Source organism: Colletotrichum lupini, chromosome 7 (assembly GCF_023278565.1).
Source record: "Colletotrichum lupini chromosome 7, complete sequence".
NCBI classification, from domain to species: domain Eukaryota; kingdom Fungi; phylum Ascomycota; class Sordariomycetes; order Glomerellales; family Glomerellaceae; genus Colletotrichum; species Colletotrichum lupini.
In genome coordinates this window covers 299,708-323,772 of record NC_064680.1, presented here as the reverse complement: position 1 = coordinate 323,772, position 24,065 = coordinate 299,708, and the positions used below count along the sequence as shown (strand labels likewise).

The 24,065-nt window shown below is 39.2% G+C and overlaps 5 protein-coding genes across 5 annotated transcripts; all 5 read left to right on the top strand.

Moving 5' to 3' along the window:
* Window positions 1-2,023: 2,023 nt before the first annotated feature.
* Window positions 2,024-2,481, top strand: CLUP02_13133 (uncharacterized protein; the record flags this gene model as incomplete). The annotated part of the gene is made up of 2 exons (XM_049292077.1): window positions 2,024-2,232; window positions 2,301-2,481. 2 exons carry the CDS (start codon window positions 2,024-2,026, stop codon window positions 2,479-2,481), a joined length of 390 nt encoding a protein of 129 aa, XP_049149223.1.
* Window positions 2,482-3,607: 1,126 nt separating this feature from the next.
* On the top strand, window positions 3,608-4,395 carry CLUP02_13132 (uncharacterized protein; the record flags this gene model as incomplete). The annotated part of the gene is made up of 4 exons (XM_049292076.1): window positions 3,608-3,790; window positions 3,832-4,050; window positions 4,131-4,182; window positions 4,244-4,395. The coding sequence occupies 4 exons, from the start codon at window positions 3,608-3,610 to the stop codon at window positions 4,393-4,395; spliced, it is 606 nt and encodes a 201-aa protein (XP_049149222.1).
* A 270-nt stretch (window positions 4,396-4,665) lies between these two features.
* CLUP02_13131 (alcohol dehydrogenase GroES-like domain-containing protein) lies at window positions 4,666-8,659 on the top strand (the record flags this gene model as incomplete). The annotated part of the gene is made up of 13 exons (XM_049292075.1): window positions 4,666-4,689; window positions 4,760-5,870; window positions 6,084-6,218; window positions 6,311-6,662; window positions 6,729-6,764; window positions 6,822-6,905; window positions 6,957-6,983; window positions 7,113-7,246; window positions 7,326-7,467; window positions 7,524-7,565; window positions 7,610-7,754; window positions 7,828-8,381; window positions 8,407-8,659. 13 exons carry the CDS (start codon window positions 4,666-4,668, stop codon window positions 8,657-8,659), a joined length of 3,039 nt encoding a protein of 1,012 aa, XP_049149221.1.
* Window positions 8,660-17,288: 8,629 nt separating this feature from the next.
* On the top strand, window positions 17,289-18,197 carry CLUP02_13130 (uncharacterized protein; the record flags this gene model as incomplete). The annotated part of the gene is made up of 4 exons (XM_049292074.1): window positions 17,289-17,329; window positions 17,431-17,767; window positions 17,807-18,018; window positions 18,092-18,197. 4 exons carry the CDS (start codon window positions 17,289-17,291, stop codon window positions 18,195-18,197), a joined length of 696 nt encoding a protein of 231 aa, XP_049149220.1.
* Window positions 18,198-19,357: 1,160 nt separating this feature from the next.
* CLUP02_13129 (uncharacterized protein) lies at window positions 19,358-19,477 on the top strand (the record flags this gene model as incomplete). The annotated part of the gene is made up of 1 exon (XM_049292073.1): window positions 19,358-19,477. One exon carries the CDS (start codon window positions 19,358-19,360, stop codon window positions 19,475-19,477), a length of 120 nt encoding a protein of 39 aa, XP_049149219.1.
* Between the last annotated feature and the right edge of the window lie 4,588 nt (window positions 19,478-24,065).

Here is a 24,065-nt window from a genome sequence, read left to right as displayed (position 1 = left end):
AGTTTCCTAAGCGGTCTTTTTCGTGGGCTAATTACGGTTAGGTAATTGTCGCTTACTAGCAATCCCTTTTATTACTTAGTTAATTTCTCGAAATTAGTAATCTCGCGCTAGGAGCTAGTATAAAAAGAAGCCCTTTAGCGGCCCTCTAAAGGATTCTTTTCTTTTCCCCTCAGATCCTCGTCTTTTTAGCCTTTTTTTAAGCTAATAGTAACTCTAGTAGGAGGTCGCAGGACTACTTTAGGGTAGCTACCTTCTTCCTAAGTTAATCTCCGAGATCCGTAATACTCTTAACTCGATACTATTAGGACCTCTAAATCCCCTCCTCCCTTATTAAACCGTCCCCTATACTATATTCCTAAATAACACCCGGGGGGTAGTTAAGGGAGCTACGAGGAGGTCGTTTAGATCGCGGGCTTAAGGTCGTACCCGTAAGATCCTCGTAGTAATAGACTTTTCTATATACTATAAATCTCTTAGCTTAATAACTCCCATAGGGTTACCTTCGCTACTAAGTAAGAATATCTACGTTTAGAGATCCCTTTTTTCGATTACGTAGTGCTCTTTTATACCGTATTATTAAGCTCGTTTATTACGCTAATTAATTAGGTAAGTAGTCGTTGCGTAGGTATTTCTTTTTACTAATTTAACTAGTTAATTTTTAATTACGGGCCGGCTGCGGAAAAGTCGTTTAGTAAAAAAGCTACTCGGGGCGACGGCAAAAAAACTAGTTACTTAAGCGGTTCCGTTAATTAACGTAGTTTAATATAGTAAACGTCGACCTCTCGTAAGTAGTAAAGGGCTACGATTACTCAATTCCGTGCGGCATTCGAGAATTGCCTCCTTTTTCGTTTACTTCCGTAAGGTTAATTAGTACGAATCTCCTATCCCGTGCGGTATTAGGAGGTCGTTTCTTCTACATAGCGAGATACCTTACCGATCTACGATAGTAGAATTTAACTACTAATTAATATTAGTATCCCTATTATAGGGTAGTTAGTTCGAACCGTAGTTAACGAAGAGATTAATTAAACTATTTAAATATTTGCGTAGGTATAAAAAGGAGGTTCTAACTATAGGTTGGGCTAGCTACGATAATCGTAAATAGGGCCCCTAATTGGCCCCTGCGCAGTCGGCTGTATGCCGCGGTCGAATTGGACTTCTAATCCGACACATGCCTTGACGCGGACTTGCGGACTCGCGGAACAGGATGGGTGAAACCCCTTACCGGTGACGAAGCAAGATAACGAGACGGCATATAGACTATCCGTCAATAAAGAATCGAAGCATATCATAACGTTACTCAACGACTTTCTATGCCATCAAAAGCCGACCAAATCGCTATCTTATCACTGACATATCAATTTTCGGAACCCCCGCAACCAGCATCGTACGAGCAATCGTCAGTCTAAGCTGTGGCATCCATCATCGCAGTAGCTGGAGGCACCGGCGATCTCGATCGTGCCATTGTTAAGGATATTCCAGCAGACGGGAAGTTCTAAGTCGTCATCTTGAGCAGAAAGGTAATGTGTGTATAATTCCCACGATCCAAAACGCCGCAGGTTCGACTCGCCCACTAAGGTAAACAAAACTCTAGGCGGATGAAGACAGGGAGAAGAAGATCGGGGCTCGTATTCTGCCGGTCGACTATAGCAATGCCGTCAATATTGCTAAGGTCTTGGAAGAGAGCAATGTGCATACGGTCGTGTCCACCCTTAGCAACATGGCGTCTGTGCAGCCAGATTTGAACTTGATTGCTGCTGTCGACCAGTCCGCGGCCACCAAGCGATATGTTCCAAGCATCTGGGCCGCCAAATCCAGCAGAGAGTAATTAAGCATCAATTCCCCGGACTCTTTGTGGACAGCAAGACTAAGATACTCTTTCTCTCATAGATACGCGGAGGGGATGCCAATCATTAAACTCAAGATTCTCATCATTGACGCACTTGAAAAGACCAACTTGGAGTTTTCGGCTTAGTGCCCTGGATACTATGTATGTCCGCCCTTGGAAAGTCATATCAGGAGCATGGCTATGGTCGTGGACGTCGTCAACAGCAAGGCAGGCATCCCGGGTTCTGGAGACGTGCCAGTGGCCATGACTTTCACATCGGACCTAGCCAAGTTCGTCGCCACAGCCCTGACACTACCAAAGTGGGAGCAGGAGACTTATCTTACTGGCGACAAGTTGACGTGGAACCAGCTTGTCGAGCTCATTGAAGCTGTCAAGGGTGTCAAGTTTGAGGTTTCCCATGACTCAATCGAACGTTGAAAGCTGGCAAGGTGACGAAACTACCTCGCAATAGATCACCTTACCCTTACATCTCAGACGAGCAGCTACAGCCGATGATTGCCATCTTAGGTCTCATGTTCGAACGTGGTGTATCTGACTTGAGGGTTGAGACCTCCATCATGCAAGACTTTCCTGATCTCAAATTGAGGTCGATGAAGGAGCTGCTGGAAGAGGCTTACAAGCTTAAAGTTTGATTATGTCACTCCAAGGAACGCCCAGAAACTCGAAAGAGTTTGTGAAGATAAATCGAGAGGTATTTTCTTTGGTCTTGATAGATAATATGACATAGGGGAAACATATGTGCAAAAAAAGAATGCCCAAAATTCGGTACTCAGAGTGGCACAAAGGCTCCGCGGGGCGCCCATGCAGGTATCTTCAACAGCCCACATGAGCCCCATGTGTCATGGCATGACAGTGGTGCGTGAGGCCGATTCGGGCGATCTCGGAGCTTAAGATTGTGGACTCGACAGGAAGCCGTTTCCCCAGATCGACAGATTCCCCTGCAAGCGTCCAAGATGGGCAGCTCCCGGACGGAAGGGTGTTCCGAGAGCCTAGAAGGCTCGGGTCGGACAGGAGCATAAATATCGAGGTAACTCCCTTTCAAGCAGAGGCTGCAGAGTGCCGCTCTGCTATGCATTTAGAGATGCTACGCGAAACGGACATCGAATCGGCATCGGTGTCTTCGCGCATTACATCGCGAATCCCGACAGATTCCCCGAACTGTCTGACACCAAACATATATGACTGCGATACTGGCGACATTCATAAATACTAGCCTTTGCGATTGGGCCGACGATAGACGAGCGATACAACAGACCTGGAACGAGCCTGGAGTGAGTCTGCAAGAATCGTACCACAACGTTCGGATGTGCCCGACGTTCAAGAAAAAAAGGGCTTCGTATTATATGGGAGAATGCTGGATGGGGGGGGGAAGATGACCGAGTCGCAATCTAGCCCTCTTGTGGACTCCCTCGACAGAAAAGGGGGACGACGAGGACCCGAAAAGCAACACGAGGCATCAGCAAAAGTTTTCACGAGCACCTGACAAACGCTCGGTCACAGACAACGTGATAAGAAAACAATTTTCAAAATAATTGAGGTAAGGGAAAGGAGCGGTAAGTCTCCGACCGGCCGAGAGGTGAAGCAGCATGACCCAAGACCGGGAATATGTCTCCCACTCTACCCCACCACGCCCCCAGATCTTTCTGGAGTCTTTTCTTAAACCCACTAGAACCCATCTATCGGATCCAATTCACATGTTCCCATTGGCGCGGGTAAAGTGCTGGATAAATAGGCCACAGGACGCTAGAGTCGGGTACAATGCCGCTGCGTTGCGCGCCTATGACACCTTGGGACAACTGTTCCACTGCGAATTTCGATGCTTGGGAGAAAGCCATCCGAGGACTCAACATTGTTGACTTTGGTCGATTGGAAAGAAGCCAGCAGGTAGCAGTCAACAAGTCTGATGCTCTCCCGGAAGCCCTCCTCAAGTCCACAACCCCGGTACCATCTCCCTACGAGATCTGCTCTTTCAGACCAGTTAGGGAGACGCTTTGGTCCATCGTACAACCAGACCCAAGGTTCTTACGAAAACGAGGAGCAACGTGGGAAAAGTTGAGAAGCTCCCTGGCAACCAAACCAAACCAAACCACCAAACCAAGCCTCTCCTTCTCTTTTCTTTTTACCCCCACCCCGCACCGGCGATAGCTCTTCTGGAGCACAGTCAAGGAAGAGTCTCGACTGTCATAGCAGGGAATGAGGGCGTATGAATACGGGTAATGACACGGGATAAACAAGAACGTGGAGCTTCCCTCCAGCTCTAGGCTGGAATTGGGAAGTCTAGGAGTCTAAGACGCGCCGCAATGAGGGGCAGCCGTCAGTCGCACAGAACACCGGTGGGTTACCAGTTGAGACGATGCGCGATCTTTGTCGTCTCTCACCCACGGCACGGCACAGGCACAGCGCAGCTCGCTCATTCATCCTCCCAGAACATCCGTAACGTGGTCGCATTCCCCATCCTGATCGCGTCCCTCCACATCCCTCCAACCCCTCCAATCCTGATCCTGACCCATCACAACGTTTCTGCGGGCCAAGGACTGCCGTCATAGCTATTTAATCCATTGCACGCCGGTCCACGATACCCGGAGCATCACTTCTACTCTCACTTTTCTCGCTCGGCCTTCCATCATCCAGCGTACTGATTGTCTCTACCATTCCCCAACGATACCCCTTTTGTTTAGGAAACTGTAAACTCTGTGACGAACGCGCAGCCAAAAGTTAATCTTGTGCTTCTTTCGGTGGAACGAGCACCGACCAACTCCCAACCCCCATCCCTCACCGAATCCTGCCTCTTCCCGTAACCCCGCAATCCATCCATCATGGCCGGCACCGAGGGACAAAGCGTATGTTTCCCCTCATCACGGAGGCCTGTTTGCGCCTGGAGCTCAATCGACATCAACTAACACCCCTTAGAACCTCTCCTTCATCCTCAACAAACCCCACGACGTCGAGTTCGCCGAGCGCCCCATCCCCAAGCTCTCCGACCCCCACGAAGTCCTCGTCGCCGTCAACTACACTGGTATCTGCGGATCCGATGTCCACTACTGGGAGCACGGCGCCATCGGCCACTTTGTCGTCAAGGACCCTATGGTCCTTGGCCACGAGTCCGCCGGCACTGTTATCCAGGTCGGCGAGAACGTAAAGAACCTCGTAGTTGGCGACCGCATCGCTCTTGAGCCAGGCTATCCCTGCCGTCGCTGCGGCGACTGTCTTGCTGGTTTCTACAACCTCTGCCCCGATATGCGCTTCGCGGCGACCCCCCCCTACGATGGCACCCTTGCCGGTTTCTGGACCGCGCCCTCCGACTTCTGCTACAAGCTGCCCGATAACGTCTCCCTGCAAGAGGGAGCTCTGATTGAGCCGTTGGCCGTTGCCGTTCACATCACCAAGCAGGCCCAAATCACCCCCGGTGCCTCCGTCGTCGTCATGGGCGCCGGCCCTGTTGGTCTGCTCTGTGCCGCCGTAGCGAGGTCTTTCGGTGCTACCAAGGTCGTCAGCGTCGATATCGTCCAGTCCAAGCTTGACTTCGCCAAAGACCTCGCCTCTACTCACACCTACCTCTCCCAGCGCATTTCCGCCGAGGAGAACGCCAAGGCTCTCATCAAGCAGTGCGACCTCGGCGCGGGAGCCGACTGTGTCATCGACGCCAGCGGCGCCGAGCCCTCTATTCAGACCAGCTTGCACGTCGTCAGAATGGGCGGCACCTACGTTCAGGGTGGCATGGGCAAGTCCGACATCAACTTCCCCATCATGGCTCTGTGCTTGAAGGAGGTTACTGCTCGCGGCAGCTTCCGTTACGGCCCTGGTGACTACAAGCTCGCCATTGATCTCGTCGCCAACGGCAGAGTCAACGTCAAGAAGCTTATTTCCGGCATTGTCGAGTTCAAGCAGGCTGAGGAGGCCTTCAAGAAGGTCAAGGAGGGTCAAGTGATCAAGATCCTCATCGCCGGCCCCAATGAGAAGGTCGACGGAACCTTCAGCACCGAGGTGGACCCCAAGAAGGCAGCCGAGAACAGCAACCAGGGTGGATGCTGCTGAGCGATCGGCGGGGATCTCCAAAGTCAAATAGAAAAAAAAAAGTAATGACTGGCGAGCGGATGATATCGAAAAAGTTGGGCGTATTGGGTGGGTTTGCAATGTATTTTTCGGCGCATGCAGCATGTACGGGTTTTGATGAGGCGTGGTGAGTGCGGCACAGCAGAGTATGTTTGCATTGGATGAGTATGATCAACGAAAGATTCAATCACTTTTTGCACTTTATGGACTTATCTCCGCGTGTCTCATGCCGGTTCCGGCTCTACTGGGAAGTTGGGCAAGATTGGCCATTCATTGTTCCTACACCAGGCTGCTTCTGCACTGCGTAGCATCGTCAGTCCGTCATATTAAGCATCATACGACAACCTGCGCCCTTTACAAATTAGCATCAGTGTTATGAAACTCATACAACAAGACAATGATCATTAGCCGGCAGACGGGACCCTGGCCAAGTCCAACCAAAGTTATCTTTGCGGGCATGGCCACATGTTAGCATGTTAGCTCAATACCATTATCAACGCCCAACGGCCACCAAAGTCCGAGTCTTTGCTATCGCGACAACTCCTCAGAGCCTTATTTCCCCCATTTCAGATAGTGGAGAGGAACTTGACGAAGCATCCATTCACGGCCACGAGATAGACGAGCAACAGGCATGTAAACTGCGCAAAACTCCGCCCTCCCGCTCAGCTGAAGACGCCACGAAGCGCACTAGCAGCTTGAGCGTCACTCTTGTCCCCAGAACCGGTCTAGCCCGGACGCCTTGGGTCCCACAACCTCACCCGTTCCGCCCTCTTACCCCCGGTCAACGCGGAATCTCTAATGTCCCCCATCTGAACCCTTGATCAAGCCTCAAGCCGGGCAACTCAACCCCAGACATGGTCTAGTGATCTGCCTACGGACACGGATTCACAGCAAACTGACTAACACCGGCCACCACTAGTGAGAACAAACGTTCGCGCCCAGGACTCACCACAAAATCCGTGTCGACCACCCGCATTACCGCAGCCCTGCCAAGGCAAACGATGTCAAACTTGCAGAGGAGCTGAACCACTGAACAACCACTCAACCACACTAGCATCTCAACTCATGGCTACTCACGGCCGTTTCTAGCTTGAAAAGCATCCACAATTAGGCTTTCTTCGTTTCCATACACCTGTCTGGGAAATAAGCCTTTCGCAGCCCCTTACTTTTGTACGGCTTGTATGGGAGCCTCATGCAAGTCTGCCGCTAGACTGAAGTCTCTCCTCGGCACGCTGGTTTATCACAAGAACCCTGCATCACTATGGACGCCATCAGGTACATGTGGCACGCCCAGAGAGCAAGAAAAGAGAATGAAGGCTGAAAGAGGGAGCGCTCTGGTTGGCTGTGTGAGAGATGGGGGAGATGTAGGCGACGATGTCGGCCGCCCCCTCCCTTGACTCGTCCTTGTCACTTTCTGTCTGAGTCTCACTCCATAAGTATACCTGCATCATGCCCATATCCACCATGGCGCTCTTGGTCTTTCTGTCTTTGATTCCCCACGAGCTCGACAAGACCTCCATCTCACTCACGCCAGGGCTGCCAACACTGACGAGTCGACAAAAACCGTGAACAACTCGTCTCGCTATACAACCTTGTCTATCAACTCTTGGACACCATGGAGAATACCCAACATCAACAGCCTCAAGCACAGCCTCAACCGCAGGTCCAGCATCAACCACAGCAGTTTACCCACCATGCTTCAACCAGCCCACCACCGCCCATGATCATGACCCCGGCGTGGATGGTTGCCATTCGTGGCGTACAGTTCTTCCTGGCCATTGTCATACTCGGTTTGTCAGCAGCTATCATTCACTGGGTGTACATGGATGAACTCGGCCTCGCTGTTGCTATTGTACGTCCTTCCTCTCATCAATGACTACTCGTGCAGGTAGTTCCTAGATCCATCGACTGACATACCCAATCAGCCTCTCTTCACGTGGATCATCGTACTTTACACTGTCCTCTCCGAAAAGATTTCTTCTCTCCGCAACCTCTACCATACCTACGCCGTCCTCGCTCTGGATCTCTTCCTTGTCATCCTCTGGCTCGCAACGATGGGTGCCTGCGCCGCCCGTCGTGCTACCTTCACCGTTGACGTGACAGCCTCCTGTACCTCGGATGGCTCTGCTGTGAACTCGGGAAGCTGCACCATCTACAAGCGATACATCGTTATGAGCCAGGGCGCGTTGGCCATGTTTTCTGCTATTGCAGGATTATCTGCCCTGCAGTTCATCCTTTTCTTGGTGACCTTCATCTGGACTCTTGTTCAGTTCTTGCGCTGGAGAAAAGCCAACGCACCTGCCGCTGCTGCAAGCGCCAGTCAGGGAGAGATTCAGATGGAGTCCAAGCAGCCGTTCCTCACGCAGCAGACTGCGTACCAGCAGTCGCAGAACGGCCAGGTTCCCCAGCAGCAGCAGCAACAGCAGCAATTCTACCCGCCTCAGTCCTACACGCCTCAGCCGCAGGCTCCTCCTCAACAGTACCAGCATCAACCACCTCAGCAGTACCAGGAGATGCCGAGCCAGCAACCCCAGCAATAACAGTATCAGCAGGCTCCTCCGGCCCAGAACTACACACAGCCGCCGCACGACTATCAGCAACATCCGCAGCAGTACCCTCCTCAGTCATATACCCCTTCGCCTGTTAACGGCACAGTTTCGCCGACGCATTCCCCACCCCCTCAAGGGCAGACTTACACCTATCCCCCGCAGGAGCTTCGGTAGACATCAGTTACGAGACACGAAGAGTCGACAATGAGCTGACACTTGGAAAGTGGCCTAAATCTATACTGGTTGTCTGTCGTATGATGACTTATTGATTTGTTGGCTGGTGTAAAGTACCATTGTTATCTTGGGTTGGGGAGTTGGCAGCAGGCTAGATATGACGCTAATGTCATCGTGGTTGATAGTTAGTTGTTTGATTTGAATGATACCTTAAAATAAGTGCTTTAATCAAAATGGTTTTATAACAACGATTCAAATGACAAAGAAGTCCCCACCGATGCCTGTTACTGCGTATCTTGCCATCTTTGCCACGCTGGATCGACCATACAGTGTCCAATATGAGTCTACATCCTTCCTTTAACCTGCACTCCCTTAGATTGGTGTGACCCCTATTTCTGTGCGTTCTATCAAACTCGGAAGCCCCCGACTGCATCTGGGTTTCGCACTGAGGACAACTTGATTGCGGGAATAAGATGATAAGATCGAAGAAGCAAGGCAGACGCATTTTCTAAGTTGCGGCAGCTTGTGAATTAGATCAGATGATATAGTATGTTTTTGCGAACGTTGAAGTGAATTTGCCCCCTGGCAATAGCAAGCTATACGAGGGCTGAGTCTATGCTTTCTATACCATTCACTACGGTTAGTAACCGATGGGCCCCCTTTTGAAGGAAGTCATGACCTTTGCTAGTTTTCTAGATAATTTCTTCCACGCGCGATATCTTAGATTGCGATTAACTTATTATATTCTCTACTAGGTATAGATGGCACTTTAGTACATTAGTAAAGCTTAGAGGGAGGGTTAGGATTTTGTTAATAGGTATATAATATAGGGAAGAAGCTTATAGAGGCTAACTACTATTAGGGTCTAAAAGAGGAATTATTAAAATCTACCCTTCCCTCGAGGTATATTACTAGCGCTTTATATATACCTAAGCTACTCTTTTATTACTTAGTCCCCCTCTTTATACTCCCTAAGCTATTTTTTAACTAACGAGGCTTAATTAATAAGGCTTAATAAAATACTCCCTCTCTTAGGCTTTATTTTAAAGCCTGTTTATAGTTTATATATATTATATTAATCCCTTATTTAAGAAGTCCTTAAATATATAATATAAAAGCGGGTATAAGTAGCGCTTATTAGCCTAAGTATAAACCCCTTATTCTAAATAATAGTTTTATAATTTTATATTTAAATTATTCTTATTTATAAGCCGTCCTTATAATTACTAATACTTAAGTAGTTATTACCCTACTTTTATTTATTAATATTAACCCCTTTTTAAGCTATTACGATTCCGAATTCCTTTTTTTTTTTTTCGTAGTTATTTTTTTTATATATAGTCTCTTATTTTTATTAGCGTTTATATTACTCCCTCGTTACGTAAATATTATAATTAATAAATATTTTTTAGATCCCTATTCTCGTATACTTCCCGTACCTAAGTAAGTCTTTTATAGAGTCGTTCCGTATTTATTATTAACTTATTTTAATATAAATATAGCTTTTAATTATAAAATTATTATTATTAATAATAAAACGGTTATTAGTACTATAAATACGCTTAATAATAATAATAATAGCGGTCTATTTAAAAAGCTTAATATCCCTTTTACTTACCCTAATTTTATATATATATTATTATTTATATACTACTTATACTAACTATTATAAACTTTTATTAAAAAAAAAAAGAAAGTAAACGTTAAGAAGATCGGGGTTAGCTAAGTATGCCCGCTCCCCTACCCCGCTTACGTTATATATAAAGCGCTCGATTTAAAAGCTAAGTATTATAATTAACTAGGTTAGTAATTTATAGCCCCTAGTTTACTCTTTTATTTAATATTTTTTTAAGATTTAGTATATATTATATTAAGTATATTATATAGAACTATTTTTATAAAAATATAATAAGTACTTAGTATAGTTATTACTCCGTTACTTCTCTTATATATTATATTAATAATATTTTAAGTCCCTAAGTCCGTAAAATTTATGGTCTAAACCCTATAAAATACTACTTTTATTTTAAACGATAACGTTTATAATTCAAAGGTTTATTATTTTATTATCGCTCTATTATTATTATTATTTAGGTTATTAATATTACTTTATAGCTCTAGTAAACTTACTAAATTATTATTAATAATACGTAGAGGGCGCTTAAGTACGTTAATAAAGAGGCCCGCTTAACCCCCGTTATTAATAATAATAATAATAAGGCGGTTATAAGCTCCTCCTGCGCTATATTTTTATTTTATAACGATATTATAATTATATTATTTTATATTATTTATAACGAGGTACGCTACTTAAATGATATTTTAGTTAGTATATAATCGCCCGCTTATACTCTATATTCGTAGCTAGTTATTTATAGATTTATTAATAATAAAGAGATTATTTCTTTTTATAATAACCCCTAGGATAATAGCTAGAGCGGCCCTTTTATATATAAGAGTAGTTCTCTTATAAATAAGGGCGGTCCTCTTACGTATTATAAAGATTAAAAAAACGGTTTATAATTAATACGTTTACGCTATTTAGTTATAACTATATAGCCCCCTTTTTTTTATTATTAATAACTAGTTCGCTACGTTATTAAGCTTATTAAAAACTAAGGCGCGCTATTTAATTAAAACTCGTTTTTTATATATACTAATTAATACTACGTTTTTAATATACTTAGCTAGCTCTTACGTATTTTCGTTATTATGATATCCCTTTTACTAGATTAAGTATTATTACTTCTTTTTTAGCCCTTTATATTATATAATATTTTTTATTTTATAAAATAGCTCCCTATTTATATTTTTAATAAATAAGGGCTTCTAAGGGGCTTTTTTATAATATTAATATAACTTAAGTAAGGATATATAAAATATATTATATATTTTATATTATATTAATATATTTAGTTAGTAAGTAACCCTTATCGTTCTAATTATTAATCTAATTTTAAATAGGCCTAAATATTTATTAGCTAATTTCTAGCTAGGACGCTACTTATTAATATTCTTTTTTAATAATAATACTTAGTTATTTATTTTATATAATATATTTATTTTAGTTTTATTAGCTTATTATTTATATATCTCGCGTGCTTTTTATATAAGGGGTTATAGAGCTTTTTAATTAGCTCGTAATCGGGCCATACGCTCCTTAGTTAAGATATTTTATATATTATCTCGAGCCCTTATTAAAATTAATATAAGGTATATAAATAGGAACCTAAGTAGGGCCTTAGTAAGTGCTTTATAAATTACTAAGTACTAGGCGTTATTATATATAAACTTAGCTAAGTAAAGACGTTATACTTAATTTAATTAGTTTTAAGTATAAAAATAGCGAAGGTATTATTTTAAGTATTAGTTTTATTATTTTATTTAACTATTCGTTTACGAGTAGAACGTAGTATTAAAACGCCTCTTTATTATTAAGAAGTAATAAAGATAAGTTTAAAACTTATTTATAAATAACGACCCCTTATTAAAAACGATCTTTTTAAGTATTTTAAACTTAATAAAAATCTTTATAAATAAGAGGTTTGCGAATTCTTAAGTTATAAGGGTCGTCTTTATAATAATATAAACGCTATATTTTATAAATTAGTTTATTATAATAAGTACTATATTATAAGGGCGCCTCCTAATTAGTATAATTAATATAAATAAGCCCGTAATAAAGTTTAGTAATATTTCTTATTATAGCTTAATTAGAGTAAATAGGGGGCGTAATAAGCTATATAGTTTATAATAACGAGGCTTTATTTATTAATATATTATATAAGTATTAATATAACTTTTTATATCCCTACTTATTCTATTTTAGTAATAGTAGCGTTTTAATAACGCTATTATCCGCTTTATATTATAATATCCTACTATAAGTATATCGTAATATACTTTAATAACTTTTTTTTTTAACCCCTTATATAATAGTATATAAGTACGGCTATTATAATATAATAGCCCTTTTAAGTTATATACTTAGCTCTATTATTACTTTTTCTTAGCTAAGCGAGGCTATTAATTCTTTTTAGTTTATTATTTATTTTTTATAAAAGCGTCTTTTTATTAAGCGGCCCGTAGTCGACTTATTATTAATAACCCCTCTTTATTAATTATTATTTTAAATACTTTTATTATATTAAAGTCCCGTAGAACGAGTAGCTTATAATTTATAATTTTGATAATAAGCTTAAATAGTTTTTTAAATATTATATTATAATTTTAATACCCTAGGCTCGTAGCCCCGTTATACTTTTTAAAGTGCTCCTCGGAGTTCCCTTAAACTAGAACTCTTAACCTCCTTTACTTATTTTTTTATATTATTATTAGTTCTATTTTTAAAATACCTATTATCCTTTTTATTTAGGAGCTACTCCCGCGGCTTATTCTTATATATTTTATTATTATAATTTTAAAGGGTTCTTATATATTTTTAGCGTTATAAAGGTCTTCTCTTATTTTTAATAATAGCTCCTCTACTTTATTATTATTATTATTTTTATTATAATTAGGTCTTTGTAATAGTTTATTTACTAGGTCTTTTATACTTAGTTTAAACCTAATTTTAATATTAAACGTTATAAGTTTATTTAATTAGCATAGCTATTTCTTATTTAGTTTTTTTTTTATATTTAAAAACTATAAGTTAAAATAATTTATAAATACTATGACCTAATCTTAGTTATAAGCGAGGTAGTATTATTAGTTCCTTAGTACGTTTATAATAACTAGTAGCTCCGTATTTCTTATATTATAGTAGCTCTCTATATTTATTAATTTCCTTAACCTATAAGTAATTAGGTATTAATTACTTTTAAATAATTATATAATTACTAAGCTAATAGCTCGAGCCGAAGCGCTTATTTATAATTATATAAATAGGGTAGGGTTAAAATATTATAATATTAGCGCGTTAATAAATATTATTAATAGCCTCTTAAACAATTTTATAGTAGGTATTAATAGCTCTAACTATCCCGGTTTTACTTTTTTTAATAAGTTTATTAAAAGTACCGTTATCTTAATATAGTTATTAATAAATTTATAATAAAACCCCGTAAATCTAAAAAACGTCTATATATTTTTAACGCTCCTTAAAAATAGCTAATTTATTATAATTTCGGTACGCGCGGGTTCTATTTTTATATTTTTATTAAATACGATATATTTTAAAAATCTTATATACGATGTATAGAACTTATATTTATTACTATTTAAATATAGGTTTTATTATTATAGTTTTTATAATACGCTACGTATATGCTTTTTATATACTACGTAGTTATTATTATATATTAGAATATTATTTAGGTATATAATATAAATAGTATTAACTAGGCCGCTTAGAACGTTATTAATATATACTTAGAAAGTTATACGTGCGTTAGTTAGCCCGAAAGGTATAATTAGGTACTCGAACTACCCGCATTTAGTACAAAAAGCCGTCTTTTACTTATTACCCTCGGTTATATATATATAATAATACGCGTTTTTAAGGTCTAGCTTTATAAAAATAGAAGTATTAAATAGTCTATTTAATATTTCTCTAATTAGCAGTAGCGGCGTTCTATTTTTTTATATAATTTTATTAATTATTTTATAGTTAACGTAAAGTTATAGCTCTCCTCTTTTTTTAAATATAAAAAGGATAGGTACTCTTACTAGGCTTATAAAAGGGCATATTTAGCCCCTAGCCTCTATTTCTATTAAATAATTACGTAAGATCTTAAGCTTATAATTCGATAATAAGTAAATAGGTTCTTAGGGGATAAGTACTGCGTTATTTAGCTTAATATAGTAATTATATAGTGCTCTATTTAGTAATAAAATAGCCTTTTTTTTTTTAAAAATAAGTTATTAAAGTTTTAATAACATAGCTTTTAGTTCTTAGCTATACTTATTAGTATTATATTATTATTTATAGTTAGGTTAATTACGATATACGCGAGTATTATCGAAACTAAGTTATTTAGTAGCCCCTTTTTTAGGGTATTTAAGTAAATATATTATTCGTAAATTAGATATTATTACTTTTTTTATTTTTAACTAATTAGTAGGTCGATATTTCTAATTAAGGGAAATTAAGGATAAGTATAAGTACCGTAATATTAGTTATTACGAAGCGATGTAGCTATGTCTTTATTACGTAGTTATTATTAGTAATTCGAAGCCGTAAGTAGTAGCTTTTTAACGTCTTTATTTATTTACTTTTTATGTTTATTAGCTATAGTAATAAGTAAATTTATAAATTAGTATTAAAGTTATTAAATAGCCCGATACTAACTATATTCCTTTTTACTCTTAAATTAATAAAGGTACTTAGCTGTTTTTATATATAGTTTAAATATATATAAGTTAAGATATTTAAGCGCTACCCTTATTAATTACTAATTACTCTTTTTATTAAAATAGTATTTAAGCTCGTTATTAGTCCGCGTTACTTAGCTAGGGCAAGGTTTAATTAATAACTAGCGGCCTTATACCCCTTTTAGTTATATTTATAGTATATAATATTTAAGTAATTATTAATAAGGTACCCGGTTTTATTATAATTATAATATTACTAATACTACTCTTATAATTATAAGTAATCCCTTATAATATAACTAGTCTTTTTATAATTATAATACATAATATTTTTATTAAATAAGTTACGGCGTGTTTTTTATATATTTAACTTATTAACGCCCCGGTATTTTCTTATTAGCTCGTTTAAGTTTAAATTGAAATATTATTTAGGGAACGTTTATAAGCTCTTTATTAATAGCAAGGATTATTTAATATATTTTATTAATAATATTAATTATAAATAAGTTTATAAAAGTTTTATTTATAATATTATTACGAGGCATAGTTCGGGCCGTAATTTACTTATTAGCGTAGAGATTCTCTATTTTTTTATTAAAATATATTTTAGTTCTATTTTAAGCTTATTAATATAGCTAACGAACTCGTCGATTTTCTCTTTTTAGCTTTACGAAGTACTATTTAGTTATATACTTATTACTATTCTTTAACTAATAAAATTAAATAGGTTATTTTATAAAAAAGTCTTTAGTTCCTCTTATATAACTTAGTTTATTATAAACCCGGGGGTTTTTTAATAATTAAAAATATAGTATATTTAAAAGGTTTTTATATTACTATTTAAGTAGCTGACTATATATACTACTTTATTACGGTCTATTTTTATTTATTAAGCTTATAAATTAAAATAATAGTAATAGTTAAAAAAGAAGCTCTATAGATCCCGTACTAATTTACTAATATATAATAAATTAAAGAGGGATAGTAATCTAAACGTAAACGTTCTATTTATAGTACTTATTTAAGTTAAGAAGGAGTTAGTAAATAGGGGCTTAGGTAGTACGAACTCGTTACTTTATTATTACTTAAGCGGCGCTTTAAGTACGGCTTTATTTATTAAACTATTTTTAATCCGGGGGTTTACGTTCTTAATTATATTAAAGCTAACGTTTAAAGCTATTATAGCTAAGACTATAGTTTTTAATACGGGGGCCGGGCTATTTAAAGAGCTTTATAAGCGTTCTAAATTTACTCGTTTTTTATATAAATACTTTTTATATATTATAATAAGGATTTCTTTTTTTAATTATCGTTCTTATTTTTATAGTTTTACTAGCCTATTACTTATTATTTAGTTTAAGTATTAATAAGTAAGGGTAAGAGGTTTATTATTTTATTTAAAATTTATTAATATTCTTAGTAATATAGTCCTTTTATATTATTATTATATTATTTATTTTACTATACTTCGTTCTTATATTATTTATTAAAAAAGAGGCGACTTTAAAGGGTTTAATAAAAAAGAATCGCTTTTTTATTATTATTATAATACTAATTATACTCTCTTACTACGTTTTATTTTTATTAGTATTTTAAGTTTTTAACTTAGTCCTTTTTATAAATAAAGATTTTAAATTATTAATAAGTATATAATATAGGGAAGAAGCTTATAAAAGCTAATTATTATTAGGGTTTAAAAAAGGAATTATTAAAATTTACCCTTTTTTTAAAATATATTACTAACGCTCTATATATACCTAAGCTGCTCCTTTGTTACTTAGTCCCCCTCTTTATACCCCCTAAGCTATCTTTTAACTAACGAGGCCTGACCGGCGAGGCCTAATAGATTTCCCGTCGCGGCCCTCGCCGACTATGATGTGATTTCCTAAGCTAAAGATATAAACGTTGACTATGCTTTTCGTCACTACAAGAATTTGGGGCTAGAAAGTTTGCTTCGAGTCTTTTTTTTAAAAAGATCTAGCATACCATAAATACTGCAGATTTATACTCTAGCACCTATGACTATCGCTTACACTTTGGTGGGATGAATGGAGATATTCTAATGGAGAGATGGATAGAGAAATAGAGAAAAACGGTCAGGTTTGATATTTTTGCAGCATGATGAGATCTTCAAGTGGCTCCATGTCTAAGTATGCGAGAATCAGCGCCTTTCTTGCCTAAAGAACACAAGGTTCCCTTAAATTGCTGCTCAAGCTCTGTTGTACTTTATGACATGGGTTTTGAGTCGCGCGCAGACAGAAGCTCCAGTTCGCATATTACGGACTTATGCCGAATATAGGAGAAGCTGAGGCGGCACAACAAATCCCCGAGTATAGCATACCGAGGCAATGGTGAGAACAGCTATCAGATACACTCCCTCCATTCGTGGGTACATAAATAAAGTCTTAAGTCTGATCAGGGTTATGATTATTTCGGTCCATATCCATCCTACTTCGTTGAATACAATCCGTTGACACGACACCATACAAGCTCGGCCTCTCAATCCTCTATCATGCAGACCTCTCTGATCTTACCTCTCCTGCTCTCGACTGTCTCTTTGGCATCACCTCTGGTGTCACGGGATAGACAGCCTGATTGGATCGCAGGAGAGATCGCATATGCTGAAACCTACGACATTACCCTTCAGCCGAACCATATGGATATCGGTAAACGAGGCGTGCTCCTGGCTCGCTACAACGACGGCGAAGGCCGTTACCTGGGTTCCGACGGCAATCATCAGTACGCCTCGGGTGTCAAGTGCTGGAACGATTATTTCGTTGTCGAACAGAACCTTTACAACGACCCTTGGCGCCAGGCCTCCAGCAAAGTTTACTGCACCAAGAGCCAGTCGTGCCAGGCAACATAGGGCGTCAACAACCAGGTCTGCGAGACTACTTCTTTCGAAATTTCGGCTGGAATCACGGCCGAGTTCGTGACTGCCAGTATCAGCGTTGGCCATCAGACGCAGACTTGCAGCGGATCGACCTCTTTGACTGCGTGTACCTGGAACGATCAAGGGTGCCATGTCATTTGGAGCCAACAGCAGATGTTGAGCCAAAAGGGGTACCAAAGACGAAGGTGCACAAGTAGCAAAGGAGACTACACGGCCTGGACTAAATTCTTGGAAAAGAAGGCTCCCACCGAATTCAAGAATTACGGTTGTGGAAGCTCCTGCAATGATAGCTTCTGACTCGAGGGTCACCCTTCGGCAGCGCATTATGTGGAAGTTAGACAGCTGCGCACGTACGCTGTTTTGACATCGCTTCTTATGTCAGTAGCATTGACTTCGTCAATTCCTCAAGTCTGTGGGCTTAGGCTTGTCTGGCCAAGGGGCTAGGGAATTTTTGGTACTTGGGCTAGGACTAATTCTAAAGCCGAAGGCAAGTTATCATACTCGATTACTGCGAAGACTATTTAGCAGTAGATAAACAGGGTATATTGCTTTCTAAAGTATACATTAAGTTAAATCCAACTTTAGTCACCGAAACTATTCTCTTTTAGCTGGTAGCCCTGTCACAAATTTACATCGATCGTTGTATTTGTGGCTAGATTGAACGATGCGTTTTCTATAGGTAAACTAGCTGTAGTAAAAGGAGCGCCAGTGGACGAAACACATCAGGAGTTGATCTCTACAAAATCAAGAGGAAAAAGGGGCATACTTGTACCGTTTGTTCAATGAGTCAACAAAACGCCAGACTGGAGGATTCCCCCCCCTGGGTCTCTCTGAGCAAAGTTCCAAACCTTGAAAGCCCTACTTTGTCCTAAATCCTTAAGTATAACATAAAGTGCACATGATAATCTCAGGACCTACGCATTTTCAAGTCCCACCAGCTAAGATCTCATACATGATCTGGCTGCTGAGCCCATCGGACCGCTTTGCCATGGTTCTTGTATTTGATTCCCGCCAGAGTTAGTCAAGCTTAGGCTTTCGGACTCCTTAGCTATCTTCCATGCGGTTGTCAGATCATTCGATCTCAATGGGGCAGAGCCGGCATTGCGTTTGCCTCCAAGGCCTCGAGGAGGGGGCTCGCCCTTATGTCTGATAGCTGCGGATTGCTATGAAACTGACTCGAGGCCTATGCTCGCTGACGTATATAAAGCTAATCTTCCCGAATGTTGGAATAAGTCTCCTCTACTCTTTCTCATCCTAATTACATTCGGCTTACTGTTTTCAATGGCCTCTTGGAGTATTTGCGAAAGAAGCCTTGCACAGAACCCCGCCTTCTCGAGCATTGCCAAGGAAGTTCGAATAAACAATATCAGCAAATAAGAGAGTGCTTCTTGCCAGAAGAAAAGGCGATCAAATGGGATGGCGGCTGGCATGTCAAAGTTATGAAGGCTTCCGCCGTTACTTGCCTTTTGGCATCTCACGCCGGCATCGCTATGGCCGCTGTCGGCTGCAGAGTCGAGCTTCTCAATGTCTACTAGGCTATGGTTGGAAGTGGTTGTGTTTCTTTCCAGTTGTCTGCAATCATCTAAGATCCCAACTAGCGCAAAGGTCCTTACACTGTTTATGCCACAAACGACTGCGGCCTGAGCCTGGAGGCCAAGACTCGCTTTGCTGATGGATACACTCTCTGCAATGGGGGGTTGGGTTGGGTTGTTAAAGCATTTTCTGAAACATTCACGTTTGTTTGCGTCTCGTATCCGTCTAAGCTTCACACAATGTGCGGATAAGGATAGAAGAAAGATTCAGCTATGTGGATATAAAGGTGACGTGGGTACCTAACATTGGACTCGACCATGAGGAAGGTCTTTGCGAAAGTTTAATAGCAATTCCAAGAAATTTAAGCCATCTTGGGGAACTCCCCAAAGGCTATCTGCTAGCTGTCATACCGAGCGGTTTATTAGTCATGCTGTCGGTAATCCTGCCGTACATGGGAGTGGGTGGCTTCCTGTACTTTGAAAGTCACAGAAATGTAGTAAAACCGCCTAGCTCAGTCCATTATGATTGCGTCTCTCAAATTCCATCGCAGGCTGGCAATTTCATGTGAAGTCATTTCGGTCGCGACCGTTGAAAGATAAAAGTATGGCTGGAACGCAAGTCAGCATCTCTGGGTCAATGAACTCCGACGAGTAGGACTTATTTCACCAAATGTCACTGCACCAAGCCTTGAGTACTATGTCAGTCAGTGAGTTCAGGACAATTTCGATTTCATTGCTCTTATTCACTGCTGTTGTTATCTTTGGGGCATGATTTAGTCAGCGATACCATGCTTTTTAATCATGAGAGCATTCATCTCTTTTCATCATCCTGACACAGTTTCCCTTCAAGTCTGAGAGCAACAAGCGATGAGTCGGGCGTCGTGGGGCTTGTCTGCGGTACGCGCTTGCAGGAGCCTTGAAGCTTATGATAGCATTTGTTCCGTTTCGCAAAGACTGTGGATTGAGATTTGTGTCCAAAAGTCTGACAGTGACTGTCACCACGTATTCCGCTATATATGTAGAGTCTCGCGTATTTTACAGTGTACTTTAGGTAGAGGAGTGTCATTGTATCTAGCCGTGTGCTTTGTTTTGTACTCATATCAATACTCGAGTTCGGTTTTTTCTTGCTATCTAGAATGACTTGTAACTTGAAGCTGTCGGATTAGAAGTCTAATTCGACCGCGGCATATAGCCGACTGCGCAGGGGCTAATTAGGGGCCCTATTTACGATTATCGTAGCCAGCCTAACCTACGGTTAGAACCTCCTTTTTATACCTACGCAAATATTCAGATAGTTTAATTAATCTCTTCGTTAACTACGGTTCGAACTAACTACTTTATAATAGGGATACTAATACTAATTAGTAGTTAAATTCTATTATTATAAATTAGTAAGGTATTTTATTATATAGAAGAGACGACTTCTTAAGACCGTATAGGATAAGAGATTTATACTAATTAACCTTACGGAAATAAACGAAAAAGGAGGCGATTTTTAAACGCCGTATAGAATCGAGTAATCGTAGACTTTTATTACCTACGAAAGGTCGACGTTTACTACGTTAAATTATACTAATTAACGGAACCGCTTAGGTAACTAGTATTTTGCCGTCGCTTTAAGTAGCCTTTTTTATTAAATAACTTCCCTACGGCCGGCCCGCGATTAGAAATTAACTAGCTAAATTAATAAAAGGAATTCCTCGTACGACGACTACCTACCTAATTAACTAGCGTAACGAACGGGCTCGATAGTACGGTATAAAAGAGTACTGCGCGATTTAAAAAAAGGATCTTTAAGCATAATAGTCTTCTTAGTAAGCGTAGTAACTACTAATATAAGAGTTATAAAGCTAAGAAATTTACGGTATATAGAAGGGTTTACTATTATAAAGATCTTACGGATCTAACTTTAAGGCCCGCGATCTAAACGGCCTCCTTATAGCCCCCTTAGCTACTCCCCGGGTATTCCGTAAAAATATAGTTAAGGGGATAGTTTAACGAGGGAGGAGGGGATTTAAAAATTATAATAGCCTCGAGCTACGAGTATTATAAGTATCGGAGGTTAGCCTAAGGAAAGAGACGGCTAGCCTAAAAAGAAAAAGAAAGTTACTAATTTAGGAGAGGGTAAGTAACCTCTTACTAAAGTCTAAGGAAAAAGAAGAGAATCCTCTAGAGGGCTATTAAAAAGCCCCTTTTTATATTACTAACTCCTAATACGAAATTACTAATTTTAGGAAATTAACTAAGTAATAGAAGGAATTATTAGTAAACGATAATTACTAAATTAGCGCAATTAGCTTATAAAAAAGACCGCTTAAAAAATTATAAAATAGGGTACCGAGAGGCCGTAAGAGAAAGGATTTTTAAAGTATCTAACCTTAGCTAGTATAAGCGTAAATTATAGTAGGTATTTTTAATAACTGCGCGACTTTATAAAAAAGAGGACTTAACCTCGCTAACCGTACTTAACTACCTATACGGCTCCTCTACGAGCCGCCCGGCGTCTACTTTCGATTATTACTACGGAATACCGCCCTAGAGGAAGTAAGTCGAGGAAAGAAGTAATTTAGAGATTATAAGGAGCACGAGGCTCACGAGGCTAGAAGTATCTAAAAATAGCGAAAATTAGTAACTAGTAAAGATCCTAAGACTAATTACTTCGTCTTTTTATAGTAATATAAACGTCTATTACTACCAATAAAAAAGGGACTATTAAAACCTACTTTTTTATACTAAATAAAAAGGGGGATCCTAATAAGAACGATAGCTAGCGATCTAAAGGGCTAATAATAGTTACTAAAGATAGTAAAAACGAGAGTAGTAACGAGATAATAAGAGGAAGCGGGAATTACCCAGACCCCGACGAATTCGTCGGGTAGTAAAAGCACGGGTTTATTATAGCTAACGCGCGGATTAAATATATCCTTATTAAGATTAAATATACTAGCGACTACTAATACGGGCATAAGCTAGAGCACGACCCCTAGCGAGTTAGGGTAAAGAAAAAGAAGAAGAAACCCGATTTTAAACGGAATCCTAATCCTTTATAAGTAAGTAAATATTAACCCGGACTATTAGGGAACGTAGATATATAGAATCGCGGATTAACTTAATAGTAAGTAAATTAACGCGGTATTAATCTATTTAACTAAGGTCTATAAGAAAAAGGGGCTATAGGGGTAACCCCTATTTTACGAAATCGTAAATAACTTTAGCTATTAGCTAGACGAATAGTTCGTAAGCGCAAGCCTAAGAATTATAAAAGCGGTTAATAAATTCCTCTATAAGCGAGGGGTACTACTAGTGTAATTATAATCGCGAGAACCTTACGAAATCCTAGTAGCGACGATTACGGAGGAGGAATTCGTAATATAAACCTAGGTATAAGTCGATAGGGCGTATAATCGCTTTAATAAATTTAAAAAAAAGGTAAACGACCTAGATTTCCTTCTTATAATTACTAACGGTAATCTATCGTTATAAAAGGATATATAGAGGTAAAATATAGTACTAGAAGTACGATAATTGATAATTCTGCCTATTTCGATCTATAGCTCGTCGCCGCTACTAATATAAAATTCGGTACTAATTAGCTAATAAGAAAGGAGGCAAACTACCTAAAGTTATTAATAATACGTAGCGACGCAGGGATCGCATATAAATACCGAAAATATAATAATAAATACGAGGTAATTTATAAATCTTAAAAAGATCTTCCTAAGAGAGAAATTGTACTCTGGGGGGAAGTACGAGGTCTTATAAGAGACCTTAACGATGTTCTATAACTATTATAAAAAAGTCGGGATTAGAGAATACTAGTACTATTTAGTAATTAATATTATATTCGTAAGTAAGGCCTTTAATTATTATTACGAAGCGGTACGTAATTTCGATCGGAACGACTTTCTTAGTATTATTAACGTAATCCAAAGCCGCTTCGAGACTTACGATAGGAATCTAGAGCTCTTATCTAAGTTACGAGCGATTTCTTTTATATTTATAGCTAGGACGATAGAGGGTAAATTGCGAGTAAAAATCCTTAAAGAGCTTATCGATCGAATTAATAAGCTAGCGAAAACCTAGTTAAATAAGGGGACTAACGAGCGGAAAGTCGGATATTTTTATACCGCAATTTAATACGTTCTAAAAACGAAAATAACTTTATACTAAGTACCCGAAAACTACGAGACGCTTTACTCGAGGCTAAGATCTAGCTTTAATATTAAAGCGAGAATGCTATACTAAACCTACTTTTAAGCGTACGACAGCCCTTATTAGTAATATTAGGTCGACCGAACGTATAATAAGAAAAGAAAAGAAGCTAAGTACGGTAATCGCTAATAGGGAATCCTAGATTTGTTAAATAAGTAGAGATTTAACTTGCGAGTAAGGTAATAAAAAAAGCAGTATTTTATTTATAAAAAGGATAGATATTAATTAAGTAACTACTCTAAGGAAAAGCGTACTAAATCGTATAAATAATATAAAAAATCGAGGGTAGTAAATAGTAAAACTAGCCCTTATCGATTTAACTAATTCCTCGTTATATATAAGGGCAGATCCGGGGGCACGGAACCTAGCGAAAATAGCTAATTTAGCGGCCTAAAGCACCCGCACCCTATAAGAGATTCGGAAAATAAAGAAGATCTTACCCCCTATACCGACGAATTAGATTATAACGAAGTCGATAATATTAACTA